Source organism: Podarcis cretensis (assembly GCF_951804945.1).
Source record: "Podarcis cretensis genome assembly, chromosome: 5".
NCBI classification, from domain to species: Eukaryota; Metazoa; Chordata; class Lepidosauria; order Squamata; family Lacertidae; genus Podarcis; species Podarcis cretensis.
The window spans coordinates 69,802,493-69,825,019 of record NC_137174.1 but is presented as its reverse complement, the minus strand read 5'-3'; the positions used below and the strand labels follow the sequence as shown (position 1 = coordinate 69,825,019).

The window sequence follows — 22,527 nt, the reverse complement described above, 5'->3', positions numbered from 1 at the left end:
CTTACAGAATTGTAGGCTAAGGCTCAGAAAGGCTAACAAGGCTGCCAAGGCCAACAAGAGCAAAAAACGATTTCGGAAAAGCATTATTATTCTTTCTGCTACTTCTTCATGATTTCACCTCCATAGTCAGATACTTCCTGTCAACACAAATACAAAAAAAATGCATTAGAGATAACCCTCACCCTTTTGAGAAACTCTGAAGCTCCAGGATTAAGGAAAAAAGGACATGATTTCTTTCTTTTTTAAAATTCTTTTTAGTAAGTACTAGTAAAATAACTATTTCCATAAAACAAAAAGATCAGACAGAAAATATACACATTTATTATATGAAAAAGTCAAAACAATATTCACCAGAGCCTACCTTGCTATCCTTTACTACCTAATACTTTTATTAATCACTTCGTTACTATCACTTTATTACTGATTACTGAATTAAACTAATAAATTGCAATTGTATCTTTACAAATTCCATTTTAAATTGATACTTTAGAACAGAGGTAGCCAATAATGTGCTGCCCCCTCCAGTTGTTGTTGGGCTCCATCTCCCATTGGCCTCAGCCAGCATGGCCTATGAGAGATGCCGTCCAGGAACAGCTGGAGCAGGGGTAGTCAACCTAAGGCCCGTGGGCCGGATGTGGCCCAATCACCTTCTCAATTTGGCCCGCAGATGGTCTGGGAATCAGCATGTTTTTACATGCGTAGAATGTGTCCTTTTATTTAAAATGCATCTCTGGGTTATTTGTGGGGCCTGCCTGGTGTTTTTACCATGAGTAGAATGTGTGCTTTTATTTAAAATGCCTCTCTGGGTTATTGTGGGGCATAGGAATTCGTTCTTTCCCCCCCTCCAAAATATAGTCTGAGGGCCGGTGGACTGGCCCACAGCTGAAAAAGGCTGCTGACCCCTGTGCTGGAGGGTATCACCTTTGTCATCCCTACCTTCAAATAATAAAGAGGTTTGGCTTTGCTTGAGGAAGCAATGAGTTCCCTTTGCAATATTCAATAAATGGTTTCCAGCATACCAAAAAAAGTCATCCTGTTGCCTCCTCCTTTAAGCCTTTTTTCCATTCTAAGTTTATTTTTCCCTGAAAGCAAATTCCCAAACTTGCTCTCCACCTGTTGTAAAGTGCCAGGGGCCCTTTACTGGGAAATAAAGGTTTTAATACATAACTATTCAGCAAAATTCATTTAGCTCATTTCAAAATGCGATTGAGGACTGATATTCTGAGCATTTCAAAAGTCATACAAATAATTCCAAATCTTGCTTTGTACAAAGCAGTTAGGGTAACAGTGGGTGGTATCCAACTATTCAAAGTCATTACACTCAGAATAGACCCATTGAAGTAAGTGGATTTAAGTAACGTACGGTAAGTAACTGTTTAAAGGCTAAATCCTATGATCCCTGTGAGGTCATCCAAGGGGCCATAGGAAATGTTTTGGATCTACCTGTCTGCAGGCAGAGAAGGTGGTTCACCTTGAGAACTTCCATCCCAGCCATCAAAGAAAATGTAAGGACAGTGACTGATACTCCCTCACCACTGCTGAGGGCAAAAAGGAGATGTTCTGAGGACATGTAATGTGTGGCTCTGGATCCAGTGGATTCAAAACCCTTCAATTTCCCGGACATAGCCCTGGAATGGGGGGTGGAACTAGCTCCTGAGGTGGCAATCGTATTTTCTTTCACTTCCCTTGAAGAAGGAAAACTCTTCAAGAAAAAACGATCAACGAAAGGAGGAAAAAGAGAATGACGACAGCCCAGCATCTGTCCAGTTGGGTTTTGGCCCAGGAGGGTTTTGGTTTTGGCAGGTCACCCCATCAATTTCTCTCTCTCATCAATGTAGGCCTGGACTGCCAATGGTTTTCAAGTACCAGAGCAAGGCAAAAACGGTGTTTTAAAAGAAAATAGTGACATCTAATAAATAAAAGTAATTATGCCATCCATGATTGATTTGGGATCATTCCCAATGAACAACTGTGCCCAACAGAAGCTGCCAATGCAATCTGTTTTCAGGTGCTGCTTGATATTGGCTTTCCTTGGGATCAGGTACAAGTACTACAATAATACGATATAACTCATGAATAATACTGCAATAAAAACTATTTACATTGCCAAACAAAATGACACACAACCAGGATATTAAAACTGTCACTTTCAAGTCTACCATAATCTATTACGGGGGGGGGGGGGGGGGCTCATACAAGAATACAGGAAAACAAATAAACCTAATGCAATCAAGTTACAGGACCACCATAGATGCAGCAATACATTCACAAATGAAATAAATAATAATACTCATCTCTTAATCTGCGGGTTGCCATCTGATTGGATTTTTTTCTGATTCCGATCTGATTTTAGGATGTATTTTAATTGATTGCCTGATTTTATGTTAATGTGTTATACATTTAATGTTAGCTGCTCTGAACCCGGTTTTGGCCGGGGAGGGCAGGGTATAAATTATTATTACTATTAATCATATTTGAAGGCCACCAGAAGTGGCGCTGTGGGTTAAACCACAGACCCTAGGACTTGCTGATCAGAAGGTTGGCGGTTCGAATCCCCGCAACAGGGTGAGCTCCCGTTGCTTGGTCCCTGCTCCTGCCAACCTAGCAGTTCAAAAGCACGTCAAAGTGCAAGTAGATAAATAGGCGGGAAGGTAAACGGCGTTTCTGTGCGCTGCTCTGGTTCGCCAGAAGTGGCTTAGTCATGCTGGCCACATGACCTGGAAGCTGTACGCCGGCTCCCTCGGCCAATAAAGCGAGATGAGCGCCGCAACCCCAGAGTCGTCCGCGACTGGACCTAATGGTCAGGGATCCATTTACCTTTACCTTTTAGAAGTATCTAACTGCTAGAAAGGAAATAGAGCTAAAATATTAAGATGTACGGCATGAGGCTATATCAACAAAGTTGAAATTACAGATAAACATTTAGACAACAAGGGAAGAGTGGGGAACTAGGCTGTAGCTAGGGTCCCCAATTATGCAATGCTCTCCCCAGGCAGGTTTGCCTAGCACCTCTGTTACATATTTTTAGGTGCCAGGCAAAAAAAATTCCTTCTCCCAGGCCTTGGCTAATGAAACAATCTATGGCCTTTTAAACTGGGGTGTACTGTTTTGTTTGTTACTATGTTACGTATTTTGGTGTTTTTATACTGTACACCACCCTGTGATCTTCGGATGAAAGGCGGTATAGAAATTTAAGAAACAATAATAATAACTGGGCCACACACTCTCTTTTCCTAATTTTTTTTTTAAATAAAAGCAGCCCATTGCCTCAGAACTATGCATGGGCTGCATTTTTCCATCAATAAACCTGAGGAGACTTATCTACCCAACCTAAGCTGTTCTACAAAGTGACAGCATCACACAGGGCTCTTTAAGAAGTACACTAGATGCTTCAGGTTCCCTTTATGGAGCAGGAGGAGAAATGTTGCATGTGAAGCCCCTGAGAGACAATGAACACTACCACTATGAGTTCTAATCTTTCTGGCACTCCCTTTTCTTTCTACGAATACTGTTGTCAGCCAGAAACAGCCTAGCAAAAGAACCCACATCACCATCACTTGTGAGTCATTGGTATCTCACTGCAGTGTTCTTTCTACAGCCAGCTACCAGATTGTTTAAATTAATGGACACATATAATAAAAACATGAAGCAGTCTTGAGTTTACAACCTGGATCTCATATAATAGACCACTGTATATAGAGGTTACCAAAAAATTATTCTCAGCAATGCAGTATGACCATGTGATTTGACTTAATCCCATCAAGGGACTCCATAATGGTGCCCTTCTAGATTGTGCAGCGTAAACTTGTGTAGAGAATTTGGTCAAGCTGCCAGTTTCGCAGTTTTTGCTTCAGCCACCATACAAAAGAGTATTTGGTCACTTTCATGTGGGAGTCAGAAGCAGCCCATCGTTCTGCTACTTTAGAGCAGCAGTCTTCTGTCTCGCCCAGAGTAAACACATTATTACACTGAATCACTGTGACAGCTTAAATGAATTGATTAAAATGGCTTGTCTCCATAATAATCAATAGCACTCTTCAAAGTCTGCCTCCATGAAATTACTGTACTTATCTGGTGTGAGAGATCAAAACGATGCAAACTGACACAATACAAGAAAGCAAGAGAGAGAGAAACAGTAAATGAAAAAACTCACCACTCCATTGCCAAACAAGTCTCCATTGCCAACCAAACCTCAGGGGTGTGAGGAACCTCAAGAAGTGTCCCATTAGAGGCTCTCAGTGATTTGGTTAGAGCATAAGGAATCATTATTTGTGAGTTCTTCAAAAGTTATTGGACCTTTCAAACTATCAGCAACTCCAGAAGTTAAATTTAAAATATAGCTGTTTTGTGAGGTGAGGCGGGGGGGGGGGGGACTAGGATCTTATTCTCCACTTTTTAAAGTTTAACATAAAAAATCAGGAAAGACATGCACTATATCTTTGGGGAAATGTTATCACACTTCTTTTACCGAGTTACCTTTTTCCACTGGTGTAAATAGCAGTAAGTTCCTGTAAATAGCACACAAATTTTTGGCTGAAACACAATTTGACTGTTTCTTAATAGCCTCTAGGCTTCTGTTCACCTATTATGAACAGCTATGAAAAATAAATATTGAGAGACTGACCCTTAACTCCTTGCTTAGACATAAAACAGAATAATACAGGTGAACGTATGAGTATGTGCCATGAGCTCAGCTCAGTTCTGCTTGGCAGTTTGCCTTTCCCATTCTACCTGGAAGTTCTGTCTGTCCTGTAGCTCTAGCAGGAGCAGATAGCGGGAAAGAAGAGTCCCTTGGGTGGCTGAACAAAAGGAGGAATTTCCAAATCCTTCCTGCAAAGATCTGTTCGCTGCTGTGGTGAACACTTCTGTGTGTGCCTCAGCGATGGAAAGAGTGACACTGAGCAGACACTGCGCTCGACACCCACAAGAAAACATTGTTCCTGTTCTTTGTATTCAAAATGAATAATATTGTTAGTCTAGTCTTTCCAAGTTCTACTGGGTGGCTAATTTGCATTATCTTCACTCTACCTTTGACTATTCTCATGTCTTCTGCTTATCTGCTGATCCCTTTCCTGAATGCTGCTAACCCAGAACTTTAACCTTTAACAAAGTTACCACCTGCCACTGATTTTCCTTCCAATTCAATCTGCAAAGTGAATTCATGCGCTCTGAAATTTTTGATTAACTAATTAAGTGATTTAGCAGATCTTTTCTAAATCAATATTCCTGATCCTATTGAGACTTTGATTCACTTTGCATCTTTGAACTAGTCACTGAAGAGTGTTGATTAATGAACTCAAGAAAAATCAACCGACTGCACATCTTTAATGTTTTGACTAATCTTCCAATAATCTTATGTCTTTAGTTACTGATTTTTTTAAATAAAATGTGCATTTGATCCAATGCTTCATGAACAGAGCTCCACTTGTGCAATGGGACTTCCCCTTCCTCTGCTGCCATAGGCCCAAATCTGTTATGAAGGCTCCCCCAACCCTCAGGATTAATTTTTGAAGGTTGCAGGTAACATTCTGATGTGCAACCCAGAAAGTCTAGGTTTCTCTGTGACACAAAGCGGGAGTTAACAAGCACACAGAGTATTAGGATCAAGTTTTCTTATGATTTTCCCTAATTACTGTAGAAAATATTTCTAACATCTGAAGAAAATTTCCAGCGCAAAATATTAAGATATTGTTCAGAAGAGCCAAGCGTTTGCATTCCAACTGCATCAAGGGGTGCAATCTGTAGCCTTATTCAGATATTCGTGTGTATAACATTATATGGAAAGATAGCAGGAAGGACCACGTACCCTAGGCTCACCACTAAGTTCTGTCGTGTTATTCTGAGAGAATACTGCCCCCCCACACCCCTGTGTGCTCTGCCCACAATACATTGATGCCCACCAGCTCTTCTTGCTCTAGTTACGGTTTTGTTTTGTAAGTTACGACAAGATATCACTAGCCCAGTCATGGACTTCTGTAAATGAAATCTCTGACAATCGCAGGACTGTACTTCATAGTCTGTCATGGCAACTAAAAGCAGCCCTCGTCTCCGTATATTAATGATCCAGAATGTTTTGCACAAATGAGTTGCTTCCCACCCTCAGTAAATCTCATTATTAGACTGTGCAGTAAATTTCTATTGCTTCCAAAGGCTTCTGATCAGTTACAAGAACCAAGCTGCAGTAAGTCCTTTGAATTCAACACCTTGTCAGTGTGACAGATAGCTAATTTGAGCTTGGGCAAAACATTTTAAGGACTGCTCCAGCACAGAACTAAGAGAAGGGGCCAAGGAGGGGGAAATTAAATTTGAAAAGATTAAACCAGAATGGCTAACCCTGTATCACTCCAGCCATTCACTAGATAGTAGCCTGGATCCCAAAATACGCTTCACATTTATGCACCAGCAAGATGCAAAATGTAACTATGGATTCTCTTTCTCTTACATCTTGAAAACTTTCTTATGATCCTCATGGCTGAAACTATGGGCTATTTTTTAACTGCTTTGATTCAACTTTGCTAGCATTGCCAGGGACTGAAAAATTGCCACAGGAGCTGGATGTAGATTGTGGGCTGCCAGTTGGATGCCCGCGCTTCAGACAACTGAAATTTTTTATTAAGAATCAACCTCTTCCAGCCTTACATATGTCTAAGCAAAGTGTTTCAAGTAATGGGTTACAAGAATAAATTCGAAACCCCATCTCCACACATTGAACTTCACCTGATTAAGGACTACAATGGTCACTGCTACACACTCACACCAAGTTTTATTAAGGTTCAGCATTTGCTAAACCAGTCTCAATGCTTTTCTTCCCCAAACAAATTGCATGCAGTAAACAAACATCAAACTTTGGTTACAGCTTGTGGCTTGTTAGGAGCAAGACAAACACAAACCTAGGTATACACCTAACGGTAAACCAAACCATGCCATTAGTTCTAGGTAGCATGGCAGCACGAGGAGCAGCAAAAAGAACAAAGCAGTCATGATTTTCCAACTGAGTGGCTGTATGCATACTCATTCTTGCTAAGAAATAATCTGGTTTAGCATTATGTGCAAAACAGCTATTATATTCTTCAAGAGGATGAATCTTAATCAGTAATCACATCTGAATATTTTACCTTCAACATTAAAAAAGCAAATCTATAGATCGCTACTGAAGTTTACATAGAATAACTTCACAGATTATTGGAGTACGACATAATTGTAGCTATTTAGTTGTGGAAATAATTCTCAGAAATGCCATCAGTTATGCGCCTCTCACTATTACACAATATTTTACACTAATGGGGGGGGGATTCCTAATTATTCAAACCAAAACAAATCCATATATAAATAGAGAGAGGTAGAAGAACATAAAAATTGCAATTTTTCTTTAGCAGCCATTTTTTAAATGAAAAGGCAGTGGGGATTATGTAATAGCTTGAAAGGATTATTTAGTAATTGGATTCTTGCAAATACAGAGCTTCTAATCTCCCCCTCTCCAAGCCCTCCCTATTTCCTTTGTCAGCCACCGAATATACTTGTTAGTCATGCCTATGATCATGGAATTATGCTCAACATGGCCTTTTACCCTACATCCCCACATCTGATATTCTGAATCTTCAATGTTCTTGCACACCAGCTCCAAGACCAGCATTCCCTCTACATCAGTATAATTATCACTGACCCTTCCTGAGGCAGCCTCTCATATTGCCTGAAAAGCTGTTTCTGAACTTGGGGGGGGGGGGGATCACTGTGCATACATGGCAGAGGAGGAAGAATGGAATGGGTAGAAACTGATGACATACATGCTGTGCAAATGCAAAAGATGGGTGGTTTGAATCCAAGGCCCCAAGTTTCATTGTTTATTATTCTAAAAAGCCTTCAATTCTCCTGCTATCCCCCTTCAACTTCACTAGATAAGTCACTTGGCCATTATACTATTGTTTCGTTGTACATCTAAGAATTATCCTGCCCCTATGAAAAAAAGGAGAGAACCAAGAGTAGCACTCTTCTTTGACTGCAATGCTCCCAGCTTGAGTCTAGAGTCTAGGTTGCATTTAAACACAGGTTTAGCTGTTTTAGACACTCCTAGTGTCCAGCTGTAACTTTCATGCTACTTGTATGATTTAATGGAAAGACATAGTAACTAAAAGAAAAAAAGGTAGAACAGTATTGTAAACTTGTGAGATGGCCACTGGTATGTGGTCCCAGAAAGTTGGCCAAGGGTGAATTTGACTCTCAGGCCAAAAAATGTTAACCACTCTTGTCATACAGAGTTAGTGCAAAGACTTTATTTATTTATTTATTTATTAAGATTTCACTTATGGCAAAATCATAGAGTCCGTAGAGTCCCAAGTATTGGGAAAAGATAGAATGCAAACATAAGAAAAAGACAATTGATAATTTGTTTGTATTAACTCTTTAATCATGTGTTTCACTTGTTTTTCAGTTACAAATTGCAGTGCTGGAAGTGAGCAGCAAAGTGTTCAGGGGAAGTGTTGGAGAGATTTGGAACGGAGATTATGCCTTGCTTTCCTCTGTTTAAAAGCAAAGTGCTAAGCATTTCTTTGAATAACAACAAGTTCTTGACCTGCACAAGGCCCAAAGATAATAACAGCTGCGTCATTAAAAAAACACATGGAACTTTATTTTAAAGAAAATATCCTTTCTCTGCACTCTTTGTAAAAGACCACTTTTTAAAAATTCCCACTATCTCCTGTTATGGGGAAAACGTTTTTATTAAATCAAAAATATTTCACAAACTTCTAAGTACCACCTAAAAGCTGTTGGTGAAATTGCAAATATTCTAATGGCTTAGGACATAGTGTTTGTTATGATTCTGATGCAAAGTACTTGGGGACAGTTTTGCCCTGAAAATCACACACTAAAGTCATTGTGTATATGTTCCACTTGTAGGAATCTCATAGGCATATAGTCAGCCACTGTGGGAAAAAGGACGGTGGACTAGCCAGACCTTTGGACTGACCCATCAGGACAGTCGTTACGTAATCATGTTCTTATCAACTAAGAAGGATTATATGCTGCATTCAATATCTACTGGAGTTAAATTCCTTGCACGTTCTCAAGCAAAGAGACTGAGATCCTTTATTTCATAGTGTTAACATGCTTTGGCTTCCCTGCAGTTCCACTCCAGGGTAGCTCAAAGAATATTACGGACTTGTGGTGTCATGTTATTCTTAATCTCTTGCTTTTTCTGTCTTATCACACACATCTTAAAAGCACAACCTATACAGAATTGTACACACACACACACAAACATGTTGAGCACTGTTTTGAACAGGCATGCCAACAAAGGGGACAAAATGCAAGTTGTTTACATAAAATATTGTAAAATGTTTATGGGGAAGTACCAATTAAAAACAAAATTTTAAAAACAATGTATACCTAATAAAACCCTATGTCTGGGTAGTTTTAGCAGACATTAAACAAGTACAGTGAGGATGCCAGCCTGATTGTAATAGGCAGGGTGTTCCAGAGAATATGCCCTGCCGGACTAAAATATTAATTACTGGCAGATGTGGAATGAACACTATTTGGCACTTGCAGAAGTGTAAGTTCTGCAGATCAAATTGGTTAAATGGACATGAATATGAAAAGGTAAACTGGCCTGGAGCTGCTGAGGGCTTTATATAATAACCGGAACACCTTATTATTTGTATGCCTCTTTTCAAACCAGGCATCTCAAAACAATTTACATGATTTTTTTCTTTTAAAAAACCTAACAATCTATAACAAGTGTGATACAATAAACACAGGATAGCAGAGCAGAAAGGAAACAACAAGTCAGATTCATAATACAGAATAACAACTACAATAAAGGAATGGAAGAGTGGGAATTCTCTCATCCCTGGTTATGTCACAACAGGTGAGTGTTAATAGTAGTTCTCTGGTGATCACTCATAGCTGAGTAAGATTGTCTTCCATGAACACGGTCTAAACAGTGAGTCCGTAAGTGACTGTGGAGGCCAATTCTGGATCCACAAGTCCTTCCTTCCACAGTGGGGACATAGGTTTCCAGGCAGGAGTTGACCACGATGAGGGTTTGCCAAATGTGCCTTCCTCTTAGCACTTTCATCATGAGTTCAAGCATTAATAAGTAGGACAAAGCAAAAAGAATAATTTTTCTCCAAATTGGCATGCGACTGAAGACCTCCCTTAGATATTTGCTCTCAGTTGCCTGCATTCAGGTCTCTGTGTTCATTGCATTATGACTGCTCTTCAGTCAAGTTCTTCTGCTTGGCAGGGGGTTGGACTCGATGGCCCTTGTGGTCTCTTCCAACTCTATGATTCTATGATTCTATGATTCTAAGTATTGTTTCTCCTTTCCTCAAGGCAAGATTGTTCTTCAATATCCCTGTGGAGACAAGATGTGCGAAGGTTGGAGAACCTAATGTGGAACTAGTACAAACTGAATGTTCGGCAACTTAATGCTATTCTATTCTATTCAGAGCCAGATGAACTGCATCCAAGAGTATTAAAAGAACTGGCAGATGTGATCTCAGAACCACTGGCAGTCATCTTTGAGAATTCCTGGAGAACAGGCGAAGTCCCGGAAGACTGGAGGAGGGCAAATGTTGTCCCTATTTTCAAAAAGGGGAAAAGAGAGGACCCAAATAATTACCGCCCAGTCAGTCTGACATCAATACCAGGGAAGATTCTGGAGCAGATCATTAAGCAAACAGTCTGTGAGCACCTAGAAAGGAATACTGTGATCACCAATAGTCAGCATCGATTTCTGAAAAATAAGTCATGTCAGACTAACCTGATCTTGTTTTTTGACAGAATTACAAGCCTGGTAGATGAAGGGAACGCAGTGGATGTAGCCTACCTTGATTTCAGCAAGGCATTTGACAAGGTGCCCCATGATATTCTTGTAAAGAAGCTGGTAAAATGTGGACTTGACTATGCTACCACTCAGTGGATTTGTAACTGGCTGACTGACCGAACCCAAAGGGTGCTCATCAATGGTTCCTCTTCATCCTGGAGAAGAGTGACTAGTGGGGTGCCACAGGGTTCTGTCTTGGGCCCAGTCTTATTCAACATCTTTATCAACGACTTGGATGATGGACTCAAGGGCATCCTGATCAAATTTGCAGATGACACCAAACTGAGAGGGGTGGCTAACACCCCAGAGGACAGGATCACACTTCAAAACGACCTTGACAGATTAGAGAACTGGGCCAAAACAAACAAGATGAATTTTAACAGGGAGAAATGTAAAGTATTGCACTTGGGCAAAAAAAATGAGAGGCACAAATACAAGATGGGTGACACCTGGCTTGAGAGCAGTACATGTGAAAAGGATCTAGGAGTCTTGGTTGACCACAAACTTGACATGAGCCAACAGTGTGACGCGGCAGCTAAAAAAGCCAATGCAATTCTGGGCTGCATCAATAGGAGTATAGCATCTAGATCAAGGGAAGTAATAGTGCCACTGTATTCTGCTCTGGTCAGACCTCACCTGGAGTACTGTGTCCAGTTCTGGGCACCACAGTTCAAGAAGGACACTGACAAACTGGAACGTGTCCAGAGGAAGGCAACCAAAATGGTCAAAGGCCTGGAAACGATGCCTTATGAGGAACGGCTAAGGGAGCTGGGCATGTTTAGCCTGGAGAAGAGGAGGTTAAGGGGTGATATGATAGCCATGTTCAAATATATAAAAGGATGTCACATAGAGGAGGGAGAAAGGTTGTTTTCTGCTGCTCCAGAGAAGCGGACACGGAGCTATGGTTCCAAACTACAAGAAAAAAGATTCCACCTAAACATTAGGAAGAACTTCCTGACAGTAAGAGCTGTTCGACAGTGGAATTTGCTGCCAAGGAGTGTGGTGGAGTCTCCTTCTTTGGAGGTCTTTAAGCAGAGGCTTGACAACCATATGTCAGGAGTGCTCTGATGGTGTTTCCTGCTTGGCAGGGGGTTGGACTCGATGGCCCTTGTGGTCTCTTCCAACTCTATGATTCTATGATTCTATCTTCTCTCTCCTCACTCTGGGCAAGTTAGTTCCACAGAGATACACTGACGGCCAAGAGATATGACTGAGATACTCTCCAAGTTCTGTGCAGAACAGCAATAGCCATCATATGCTAACAAGAGGTGCTGCTGAGCCACCAAGGCCACATGGGCCTCTGGTGGCAAAGCTAGATCCAGAAGAATCTCCAGACTGCAGGTAATTAGCCAATTTCTCATCCACAGCACCTCTGTCTTGTCAAGATTCAAGGTCAGTTTATTTTTCCTCAGCCAGCACACCACTGCATTCAGGAACCAATCTAGGATCCACACAATCTCTGCTATTTTACATGTTCCAGAGAAATATTGTTGAGTGTTGTCAGCATACGTATGGCACCGCACTCCACACTCCCAACAGTTTCATATAGATATTCAACTGCACTGAGGATTAAATAGTGTCATGTGGCACTTCACAGCATAAATGCCAAGGGGCCAAAAGGCACTCTCCAACGTAGGCCATCAGCTAATTAATGGCCTTTGGGAATAACTTAACATATGCAATTAGATAGCAAGGTACTATTTAGGAGCACAGGAAATTATAGAGGCAGAGAAAATGATGAGGTAAAGGAGTTTATTCAGGCTTTAAAAACAAATAAACCACACACACACACACACTTTTTAAAATACATGTTCCAAGCACAATGAAGAAGGGATGTGTGGCAAGCCTAGATGACTTGATCACATAATCTGCATTTCTGGGAAATCTGTCCTGTCATTACATTATTTCCTCCTGCTACCAGTTTCAGTCTTTGCTTTCTATAGTGCTATTCTATGGACACTGTACCAGGAACTACAAAAAAAGCATGCACAGGTTGATAAAAGCTACAGCTTTTATTCAAGGTAATAATACAAAATTGTTCTTGCACTAGAAATCAGTTGTCAAGGAAACTCCTGAAAGCATTTCCTAGACCAATCTGTATAGCAAGAGATGACATTCCTATTATATCCATTCCTCCAGCTACCGCATGAGATATTTTGCTACCAATCAATTGCTTTGCTACAGTTTAATGGGAATAGTAAAATACTGAATAATTGGAAGGGAAATATCTGTCAAACAGCTATCAGCGTTTCTGAGTTTGGTCTTAATGTGTGAGAAAGTGTGTATACTTTTTATGCCAGTACAGTGGTACCTCGGGTTAAGTACTTAATTCGTTCTGGAGGTCCGTACTTAACCTGAAACTGTTCTTAACCTGAAGCACCACTTTAGCTAATGGGGCCTCCTGCTGTTGCTGCGCCTCCAGAGCACAATTTCTGTTCTCATCCTGAAGCAAAGTTCTTAACCTGAAGCACTATTTCTGGATTAGCGGAGTATGTAACCTGAAGCGTATGTAACCCGAGGTACCACTGTATAAGTATAAACTAAGTTAGCTATGCTGGTCCATAAGAAAAAACTCCAAAAGTCCACAGTCAAGCAGTATCTTTATTAGGATCAACCAAAAAGACACAAAAACGTGGTAAGCTTTTATGTTCTCCAGAATTCTTCAGCAGGCAAAATATAAACAAAGCAGGGAATACTGGGATTAGGGAAAACAAAGAAAAAAGTAGGGTATTGTATCCATGAGGTCAGCTTGTACACTCGCTTCCAAAATGGAAGGTGAAAGGAGGGGCTTCAATATTTGGCTGCACACCTAGGAATCTGAGATAAAGCAGCAATTACTTCTTAACTGGTTTAACTCCTGGCTTTGCCGTGATAACAGAATACCCCATTTCTGTTTACTTCTGCTCTCTGCCTGTGTGTTTTGTTTAAGGTATTGGTCACACCTGGATTACAAACAGACTTCATTTTCTTTTTTAAAAAATGGAGAAAGAAACCATTGTTTCTTTATCCCAAGATTCTAAATATTGCGTAACTCAATATCTGTAGCACCTCAGAGGAGCATCTTCATCTTGCAATCTCATTCTTGGGGCTGAGCCTACAAGCTGTCGTGGCCACAACATCTAACCCAATTTTTCTACTGTCAATGGAGAAATCCGAGGGCTCCCTTGGACCAAAAGTAAAGACACCAACAAGGACAATTGGAGCAAAACAGCAGCCAGTAGGCTTGGTCTTTATTGAAGACTGTCGCGACAGTAAAGTAACACAACTGGAGAGAGAGAGAGTCCCAGCCTTACAGATGCAATTTGATGACCATAAGTTGATGCCTGCTATGATTGAATTTAAAGAAAATCAGATTTCGAGGATCAGAGCCCTACCTGAACTGGAGAAGGAAAGTTTGATAGATTTCTTTACACAGGAAGTTGATGACTTTTGGGACCGGGACTTGGGTCAAGAAGAGATTAAAACTGTGAGGGCTCTCGGACTTGGCAGAGGAGGGAAAAAAGAGAAGAACAAAATAAGAGGCTGTTGGAACTACCAGAGGAACTTAGAAGAACAACAGTCAAGAGTGGAAATTTTGAAAGATGTCCTGAAATACCTTTTGGATCTTAGATTCAACCATGGAGATCCGGTTGCCCTGTCGAGAAGGAATAAAATCATCTTTAGGTGGGAGTTTCCCCGAGATCTACTCTTTAGCCTCAAAGGAAGGAAAATGAAAATAAGATCAGTGGAAGACAAAGTAAAGTTCATGTATAAATATGAAGAAGACTCGCAGAAGGGACTTGGAAAAGAGTTAAGAGCATCGGACAGAAGATCACCAGGTTGATGGACTATAGGGAATTGGCGGATATGACTGGCAGAATCCGGGATCAGGGAGAAGAGTCGGTGGAAGAAGATTGGAAAAAGTTTAAAGACTATTTATAAAAATATTGTAAAATTAATGAGTCTTAGAAAAATGTTGGAAAGGAGCTATATGGCTTTAGTAGAAATGTTACAAGGAATTAAGTACAAATAGATTATTAGAGTATTAAAGGGAAAATAAAGTTAAAATATGTTAAGACAATTATATGTTAAAGGAAAAAATAAGGTTAGAATATGTTAAGATAAATTACAGGACAGAAAACAGAGGAAGATGGAAAGGAATTGCTGAAACAGTTAATTAAAGTGGAATACAAAAAGGGAAGTGTGAGGAAGTCGTTGAAACAAGTAAATGAAAGTTAAGATACTGAACTTATTAGATGTTTTTTAAATTGTGTTTGTTTGGTTTTGTTAATTTAATGTTTGGGGGTTGGTGTTGTGTGGTGTTTTTGTTTTTGTATTGTATTGTTTTGCTTTGTTTAATTCTTTGTCTTTCTTTTGCAGTTTTAAAATGTTAATAAATATTATTTATTAAAAAAAAAGAAGACTGTCGCGACAGGACTCCCACACACTGCAAGATGAAGCAAGATGGAAGCCCTGAACAAAAGGAGACCCCAACTTTTATTAGCTACTAATCCCTCATGCTGCACTCCTAAAACTACATCACAACTACATCATGACTACATCATTGATACATCACAAAAAGGAGGGGTTGAAGGAGGAATTGTGGTGGTAACCTGAGTGTCTTGTCACTTGGCCGGTTCCTCCTTTCCCCCTCCCCATGAGTACTTTCCAGAGGAAAAAGGGGAGTTCGCAATTTCTTGCCCCCAGAGGGAAGGGCTGATCACTGTCCTTTGTTTCAGTTCGTACTGATTCTACTTCCATATGCAGGTCTTTGGTGACTGTAATGATCTTCTGTCTAGGACCATCAAGGTTGTCATGCCAACTGGGTAGAGCTCGCTGAGGACGTGTTGGCTGCCTTGTGTCAAGTCACCCCCCCCCCCCCCGGATAGTCCTTCCTTCATGGTGTAAAATAAAAGTGGAACGGTACAGATCCGATGTACGGGTGATTTTCTATGAATTTATAACAGAAGCATCGCGTATGTTGTGTGTGAGTGTCATGTTTGTACAAACTGAATGATTATTTTTTTTTTGGGGGGGGGGGGTTCCTGCAACACTACTTATTTTGTTTTTCCTTCCAACCTTTCAGCTTCAATCAGACCATACTGCCTGCGCATACATCATTCCGTGAAAGAAAACAGGGGATATCCAAAGACCAAAATATGATCCATCAAACTGAAAAGAATGCTAATAACTAATCTTGTACTGGAATCAGCAACAACCCCCCCCCCCCCCGTAAATTTGATTTAAAACAGTAGAAAGCCAGTAAGCCAGTAGACTTACAAGATTTCCCCCCGACTCCAAAAGATCTAGAACAGAAAAAGGACCAACAATATAAAGAGGCTGCAGATAGTGTGGAAGTTACAGGACTTAGGGAAGTCTCCCCACTGACAGACACAAACTTTTACACTGAAAATTTGAATGATAGATACCCAAACACCTCATTAATAATAGTGGGTGGTTTTCATGCTAGGGTGGGTATTGACAACGAACAATTAAGTAGCATTTTAGATTGGAATACCACCAATGATATTGCGCATTCAATGAAAATAGGAAGACTCTCTAGAGACAAGGTTATAAATAGGGAAGGCATATGCTTGCTCGAGCTGTATAATAAGTTTAGCTTACAAATTGTGAATGGTTCAATAGATGGGGATAGAAATGGGGAATTTACATATTCCCCCTCCCCTGACCTGAGGATGTAATGTCATCGACTATATGCTGGTCCCTTGCGACACTGTAAATCTGATAGTGGAATTTAGAGTTGGGGCATGAACCGAAAGCGATCACCAACCATTGTTGATGTCGATAAATTTAAACTTTGATTTAGAAATAACTAATCGTAATAATACATTTTTTTGTCAACATGAGCATATGACCCAACTAAAATGGTCCCAGGAAATGAGTGTAACAGTGGGGCAAAAACTTACAGTTGGTTTTAGAAACCAGGTACTCTTTAATCTGAAGTACATCAATTCTCGTAGTGACGTTCTGGAAGTAATATAGTGAAATCTTCAAAACGTTTGGAGAGCTTAATACTCCACCAAAAGTCAGGACACTTAAAAACAGAACTAGTCCCTGGTTCGACAATGAATGTCTTCAACTTAAAAGAAAATTGCACCAAATTTCAAAGATAACCATACCAAACTAGAACCTTCATACTTTGATGAAAAAAGAAAATATCGCCTTGTTCTGGCCAAAAAGAAAAATATGCCACCCAAAAATGATCCCAATTACTTGATTCCATCCAAAACAAAAATAACAAAGCAGTTTGGTCAATAGTACAGTGGTACCTCGATTCTCGAACAGAATCAGTTCCGCAAACCCGTTCGGCTTCCAAAACGTTCAGAAACTGAGGTGCAGCTTCCCATTGGTTGCAATAGCTTCTTGCACTCAGCAGAAGTCACGTCGTATGTTCAGGTTCCAAAAAATGTTCAAAAACGGAAGCATTTACTTCTGGGTTTTTGGTGTTCAAGAAACAAAACGTACAACAACGGAGGTGTTCGAGAACCGAGGTATCCCCGTATATGGAGGTCTGAAAGCTGGCGACCAATCAGCTGCCCCATCAATTGCAGAATCTAAATGGTCTCAGTATTTCATTTCCATATTTAACAATCCACATAGTAAATTGAATGGGAAGAAGAAGAAGAAGAAGAAGAGTAGTAGTAGTAGTAGTAGTAGTAGTAGTAGTTTGGATTTGATATCCCGCCTTTCACTCCCTTTAAGGAGTCTCAAAGCGGCTAACATTCTCCTTTCCCTTCCTCCCCCACAACAAACACTCTGTGAGGTGAGTGGGGCTGAGAGACTTCAGAGAAGTGTGACTGGCCCAAGGTCACCCAGCAGCTGCATGTGGAGGAACGGAGACGCGAACCCGGTTCACCAGATTACGAGACTACCACTCTTAACCACTACACCACACTGTCTCCACACTTGGAAAGGAGACAAACGATAACAAACTAGATAAACTAAAGGAGTGACCAATGATGAAAGAGGAGGAAATTAGACAGATAATTAATAGTTTCAAACTGGGCAAGACGCCAGGGCCGGGTGGTCTACCAACAGAATTATTTAAGACATTCACGGATTGGTGGGCAGAACCCCTAGCTCAGCTATTTACTCTTATTGATAAATATGAAATCATTCCTAAAATATGGCTTAGATCAATAATTATTTCAATCTTCCGAAAAGGTGATCCAGATGAACCAAAGAACTACAGACCGATAAGTCTAGTGTCAGTGATAGGGAAAATCTATGCTAAGCACCTTTTACTTAAATTACCGTATTTTTCGCTCTATAAGACGCACCAGACCACAAGACACACCTAGTTTCCGGAGGAGGAAAACAAGAAAAAAAATATTCTGAATCTCAGTAGCCAGAACAGCAAGAGGGGTCGCTGCACAGTGAAAGCAGCAATCCCTCTTGCTGTTCTGGCTTCTGGGATAGCTGCACAGCCTGCATTTGCTCCATAAGACGCACACACATTTCCCCTTACTTTTTAGGAGGGGAAAAGTGAGCCTTATAGAGCAAAAAATACGGTACTTACCTGAGTGAAAAATCTAAACTTACCAGGAAAAGGACAAATAGGTTTTTCCAAAGGCTGCTCTAGCTTAGACGATTGTCTCATACTTACAAATTTGGTTGAAAAATATAGACTTAAAAACCAATCCAAGATTTATATGCAGCTTTCGTAGATTTTCATGGTGCCTTTGATTCAGTTGATTGTGCGATATTGTGGAAGAAGCTTGTAGAGTTAGGAATCAATCAACGCTTGCTGATCTTAATACAGAAGTTATATTCCTTTAACATCTGCCAAAGCAAACTCAATGCCAAAGTAACTGCAAGGGTGGCTGAGCTTTTATCAACTGAGTCTCTCAGAGTGGTGAATTCCACTATTTAGCGGGAAGAAACTCCAATGAAAATCCTCGTTCTTACATGGCTGTTTATTTGTACATATTTTAAAATTTTATATATTGATGTTTTATGATGGCTTATATTTGCAATGCCTAATAAAGGTTTGGCGAAGTAAGTGATTCAAATCAAAGTGTTGCTGTTTATTTGTTCTGATTTATTACCACATAAATTTTAAATGTATTTACTTATTGTAGTCCTACTGGAAGACTACTCATGAACAAAAATTATTCATGTTTACTTCTATAACAGTTATGTAGTCAATGAAAAGTGCCGGTGCAAGTCAATGCTGAAATACTGCAAATAATTATTAGAATGTACTAGAGTATGTCCCACTTATCATCTCTTATTAGAATTCATAGTATCATAGAGTTGGAAGGGACCAAGACGATCATCTTGTCCAACTCCCTGCAATGCAGGAATCTTTCACCCAACTTGGGGCTTGGAAAGCATTGAACAAAAAACAGAACCAAAACCAAGCCACAGTCCTCAACTGTAACTCCAGACTTTTAAACTGGATAATGAAACAAGTACGGTAATAATAATAGACTGGCTATCAGTCTTATCCCCCCAGGAAAGTTGTGACACAGAACTAGAAACAAAGAAGGGTGGTTGTTTTGTTCCTTGGTCTCTTTGCCCACATCATGGAAAATTCAGAGTCTGTTGAAAGGGAGGCACCCCTGGTGATTTACAATATCACTATAACAAACTGCCATTTACAAATTCACAGTTTCAACATGCATTGCAATAGGAAGAATAGAAACCCTTTAACATGTTTCTCTTCGCATGTCTCTGACACTGTTCAAAAAACTCAAAACTGCTTCTTTTCAGCACGCTCTCTCTCTCTCTCTCACACACACACACACACACACGCATGAACTTCTTCTCAGAACAAATAGACAACATATTTGTTTAGAATGTTTATATGTGGGTTAGAACTCAAATTAAAAGCAATGGAAATTTAAAAAGTAAGAGTGTGTTTTTCTGTGTGTGTGTGTGTGCGCGCGCGTGCGTGTGTGTGTATTATCATCACACGCACAAAGGAATTACCATGGAAAGCTGGTCATCTTTTCCACATTGATTTATGTAGTCTGACAAATTGCAGAAAGTGCAAAACATGGCCAGACCCTACCAAGAAGTAGATGCAGCAACCCTGTGGTAAAACTATTCACTCGCTACATACAGGTATTGTACATAGCTAGTAAGTTTGGGGTGTTAATTTGTAAGTCTTGTAAAATTAGAGATAGTACGAACTGCATCACCTATGCAGTATTGTGCTTGCTGCTACATCAAGAACCCTTTACTTTAAAATTCCTTTTATAAGCAACTTCATGTCCCAGTGAGAGCACATAATGTGTTTTTTATCTTCTGAACCTTCCATATCTTGCCCAAGGGTGGCGAATATTCTGTCACTAAATTGAACAGGTGCAATTTCCTGCTTCAAATGATACCCATAAGCCTGAACAGAAGCAGCTTAAGTCGCTACTGCTTACACTCTTCTATGGTTCTTGAGAAGGTCCAAGGCAAAATCCATACAAGACAAACAGAAATCTTGTAAAACGAAACAGTACAAGTTATTCTCAGAGATTATGCTTGCTGATATGAAATTCCACATTCCACAGAAATAGCAGTGAACTAAGGGCTAACACTTTAGTCAGTCAAAGTGAGTCCACACCATGTGTCCAGTTAAAATGTCCTTTTTTATGTTCATCATACTCATGTTAAGATTAAGCTGCATATTTCTAGGGAAATTTGCATGTAGAAGATATGATTTTTATAAAAAAATCTAGCTTGCCAATTCTCCATTGCATTTGAAAAAAATAAACCTTCTCTTTTACTTTTATCTGTGAGGGGGAAAGAATTAAGTATCACTGAGGATACAGAGTAATATCTGACAGTGTCTGTTCACTGGCACAACTTAACAACTGCACTGGGAGTGCTACTTTTATGCAAAGCCCATTAATAACCTGTCCAAACAAGTATCCTTTTAAAAGCTTCAAATGATTCTGTACATTTTTAGGTTATAGCAACAAAGAAGAAATGCACTTGTACAGCTATTGCAGGAGGTCTCTTCAATTAAATCAGCAAGTCACGACTTTCCATGGTTTGAGATTTAAGTCAGGATTACAATCTTAGGACCTATGTATGGAGAAGATACCACTGCATGGACATATTTCCATATTACAATTTCATATACTGTATTGGCCCAAATATAAGCCGCACCCGAATATAAGCTGCACCTTTAAAATTGGAGGGCGGGGAGAAAAAATAATTGAATATAAGCCACTCCATTCCTTGCTGCTCCTAGCTGCATACTGGGGAGGGGAGAGCCGTGCAGCGCTGCCAGCGGCCTTTCCCCTTCCTCACTCTTTCCCTTCCCAGCCTTGGGGTAAAGGACGGGGGACTACACACAAGGCAGGCGCTGCTTCACCGCACTCCTGGTGCTGTTTGCCCCACGTTCCTGGCTGCATACCGTAAGGTCGCGAATATAAGCTGCACTTTAATTTTTCACAGTCAGAATTTGGGGGGAAAGTGAGGCTTATATTCAGGCCAATACGAGTTGGTGGTCAACAAAAGAGGTTTAAAGGCAAATTTTTAAAAATGTAGTATGAATACCAACAAGTGGGAAACACTTGCCTGCGAGCGCTCCAATTGGAGAACAGCCTTTACCAACGGCGTCATGGGCTTTGAAGACACTTGAACTCACAACGCAAGGGAGAAACATGCTAGGAGGAAGGCACGCTTGGCAAATCCACACCGTGATCAACTCCCACCCAGAAACCAATGTCCCCACTGTGGAAGGACGTGTGGATCCAGAATTGGCCTCCACAGTCACTTACAGACTCATTGTTAAAACCGTGTTTATGGAAGACAATCTTACTCAGCTACGAGTGATCACCAAAGAAGAAGAAAAAGAAGAACCAAGTAAATCATTATAATCAAGTTACAAGGCTTTCAGTAATCTTTGGAAATCTTTTTATGGAAAAAGTTACTTAGTGCAAACTATAGTTCTTGGTCATGCTAAATAAATGGCTAGAAGAGATTCTATAAATACTTACAAGACACTGTAATATGCCATGCGTATTACATGGCGATAACTTGCTGTAATAATCAGAGGACTTTCCACCCATAACCCCACTTCAGTATATAGTCGTAACTTGGTTTTCGAACAGCTTAGTTCTTGAACGTTTTGGCTCCCAAACGTAGCAAAACCGGAAGTGACTGTTCCGGTTTGCGAACTATTTTTGGAAGCTGAACGTCCGACGGGGCTTCCGCAGCTTTCAATTCCTGCAGCCAATCAGAAGCCATGCTTTGGTTTTCAAACATTTTGAAAGTTGAATGGACATCTGGAACAGATTCAGTTCAACTTCCAAGGTATGACTGTACTGCACTTGGGCCCTTTCATGTTTAAAAATATTAGCTATAAATATAAAAGTTAATGCTTACATTAGGTGTTTTAAAAAGAAAAGCATGCTTAAAGCACATACATGTCACCCAAAAATTGACTTTTGTGGACTAACTCCTTATTCAGAAGAACTGTTGTCTCCGTGTGATAAATTTGCCAGTGGTCAATTGTTGTCCTGTGGAGATTTCTTTAGCCACTGATATACAGTATTCAAATAGTAACTTTTCTTGATACTTCTAAATGAAGTTTCCTTGGGAAGCAACTGTTTATTTATAGCATTTATACGTTGCCCTTCAGCCAAAACCCCTTCCAGAGCAGCTTAAATACAATCAATTAAAGTAAGACAGTCTCTACCCACAGGACTATAATCTAAGAGACAGTTCAAGAAGAGAAAAGAGACAGGGAGTCAATA

The 22,527-nt window shown here is 40.2% G+C and overlaps 1 protein-coding gene across 1 annotated transcript in view; it reads right to left on the bottom strand.

Annotated features, from left to right (window-relative positions):
• PXYLP1 (2-phosphoxylose phosphatase 1) overlaps window positions 1–22,527 on the bottom strand; it is a 61,750-nt gene that overhangs the window by 29,921 nt on the left and 9,302 nt on the right. Inside the window, exon 2 of the mRNA XM_079975891.1 lies at window positions 6–137. Within this exon, the coding sequence (XP_079832017.1) occupies window positions 6–84 (79 nt within the window). The 5' untranslated portion in view covers window positions 85–137. The remainder of the gene's footprint in view (window positions 1–5; window positions 138–22,527) is intronic.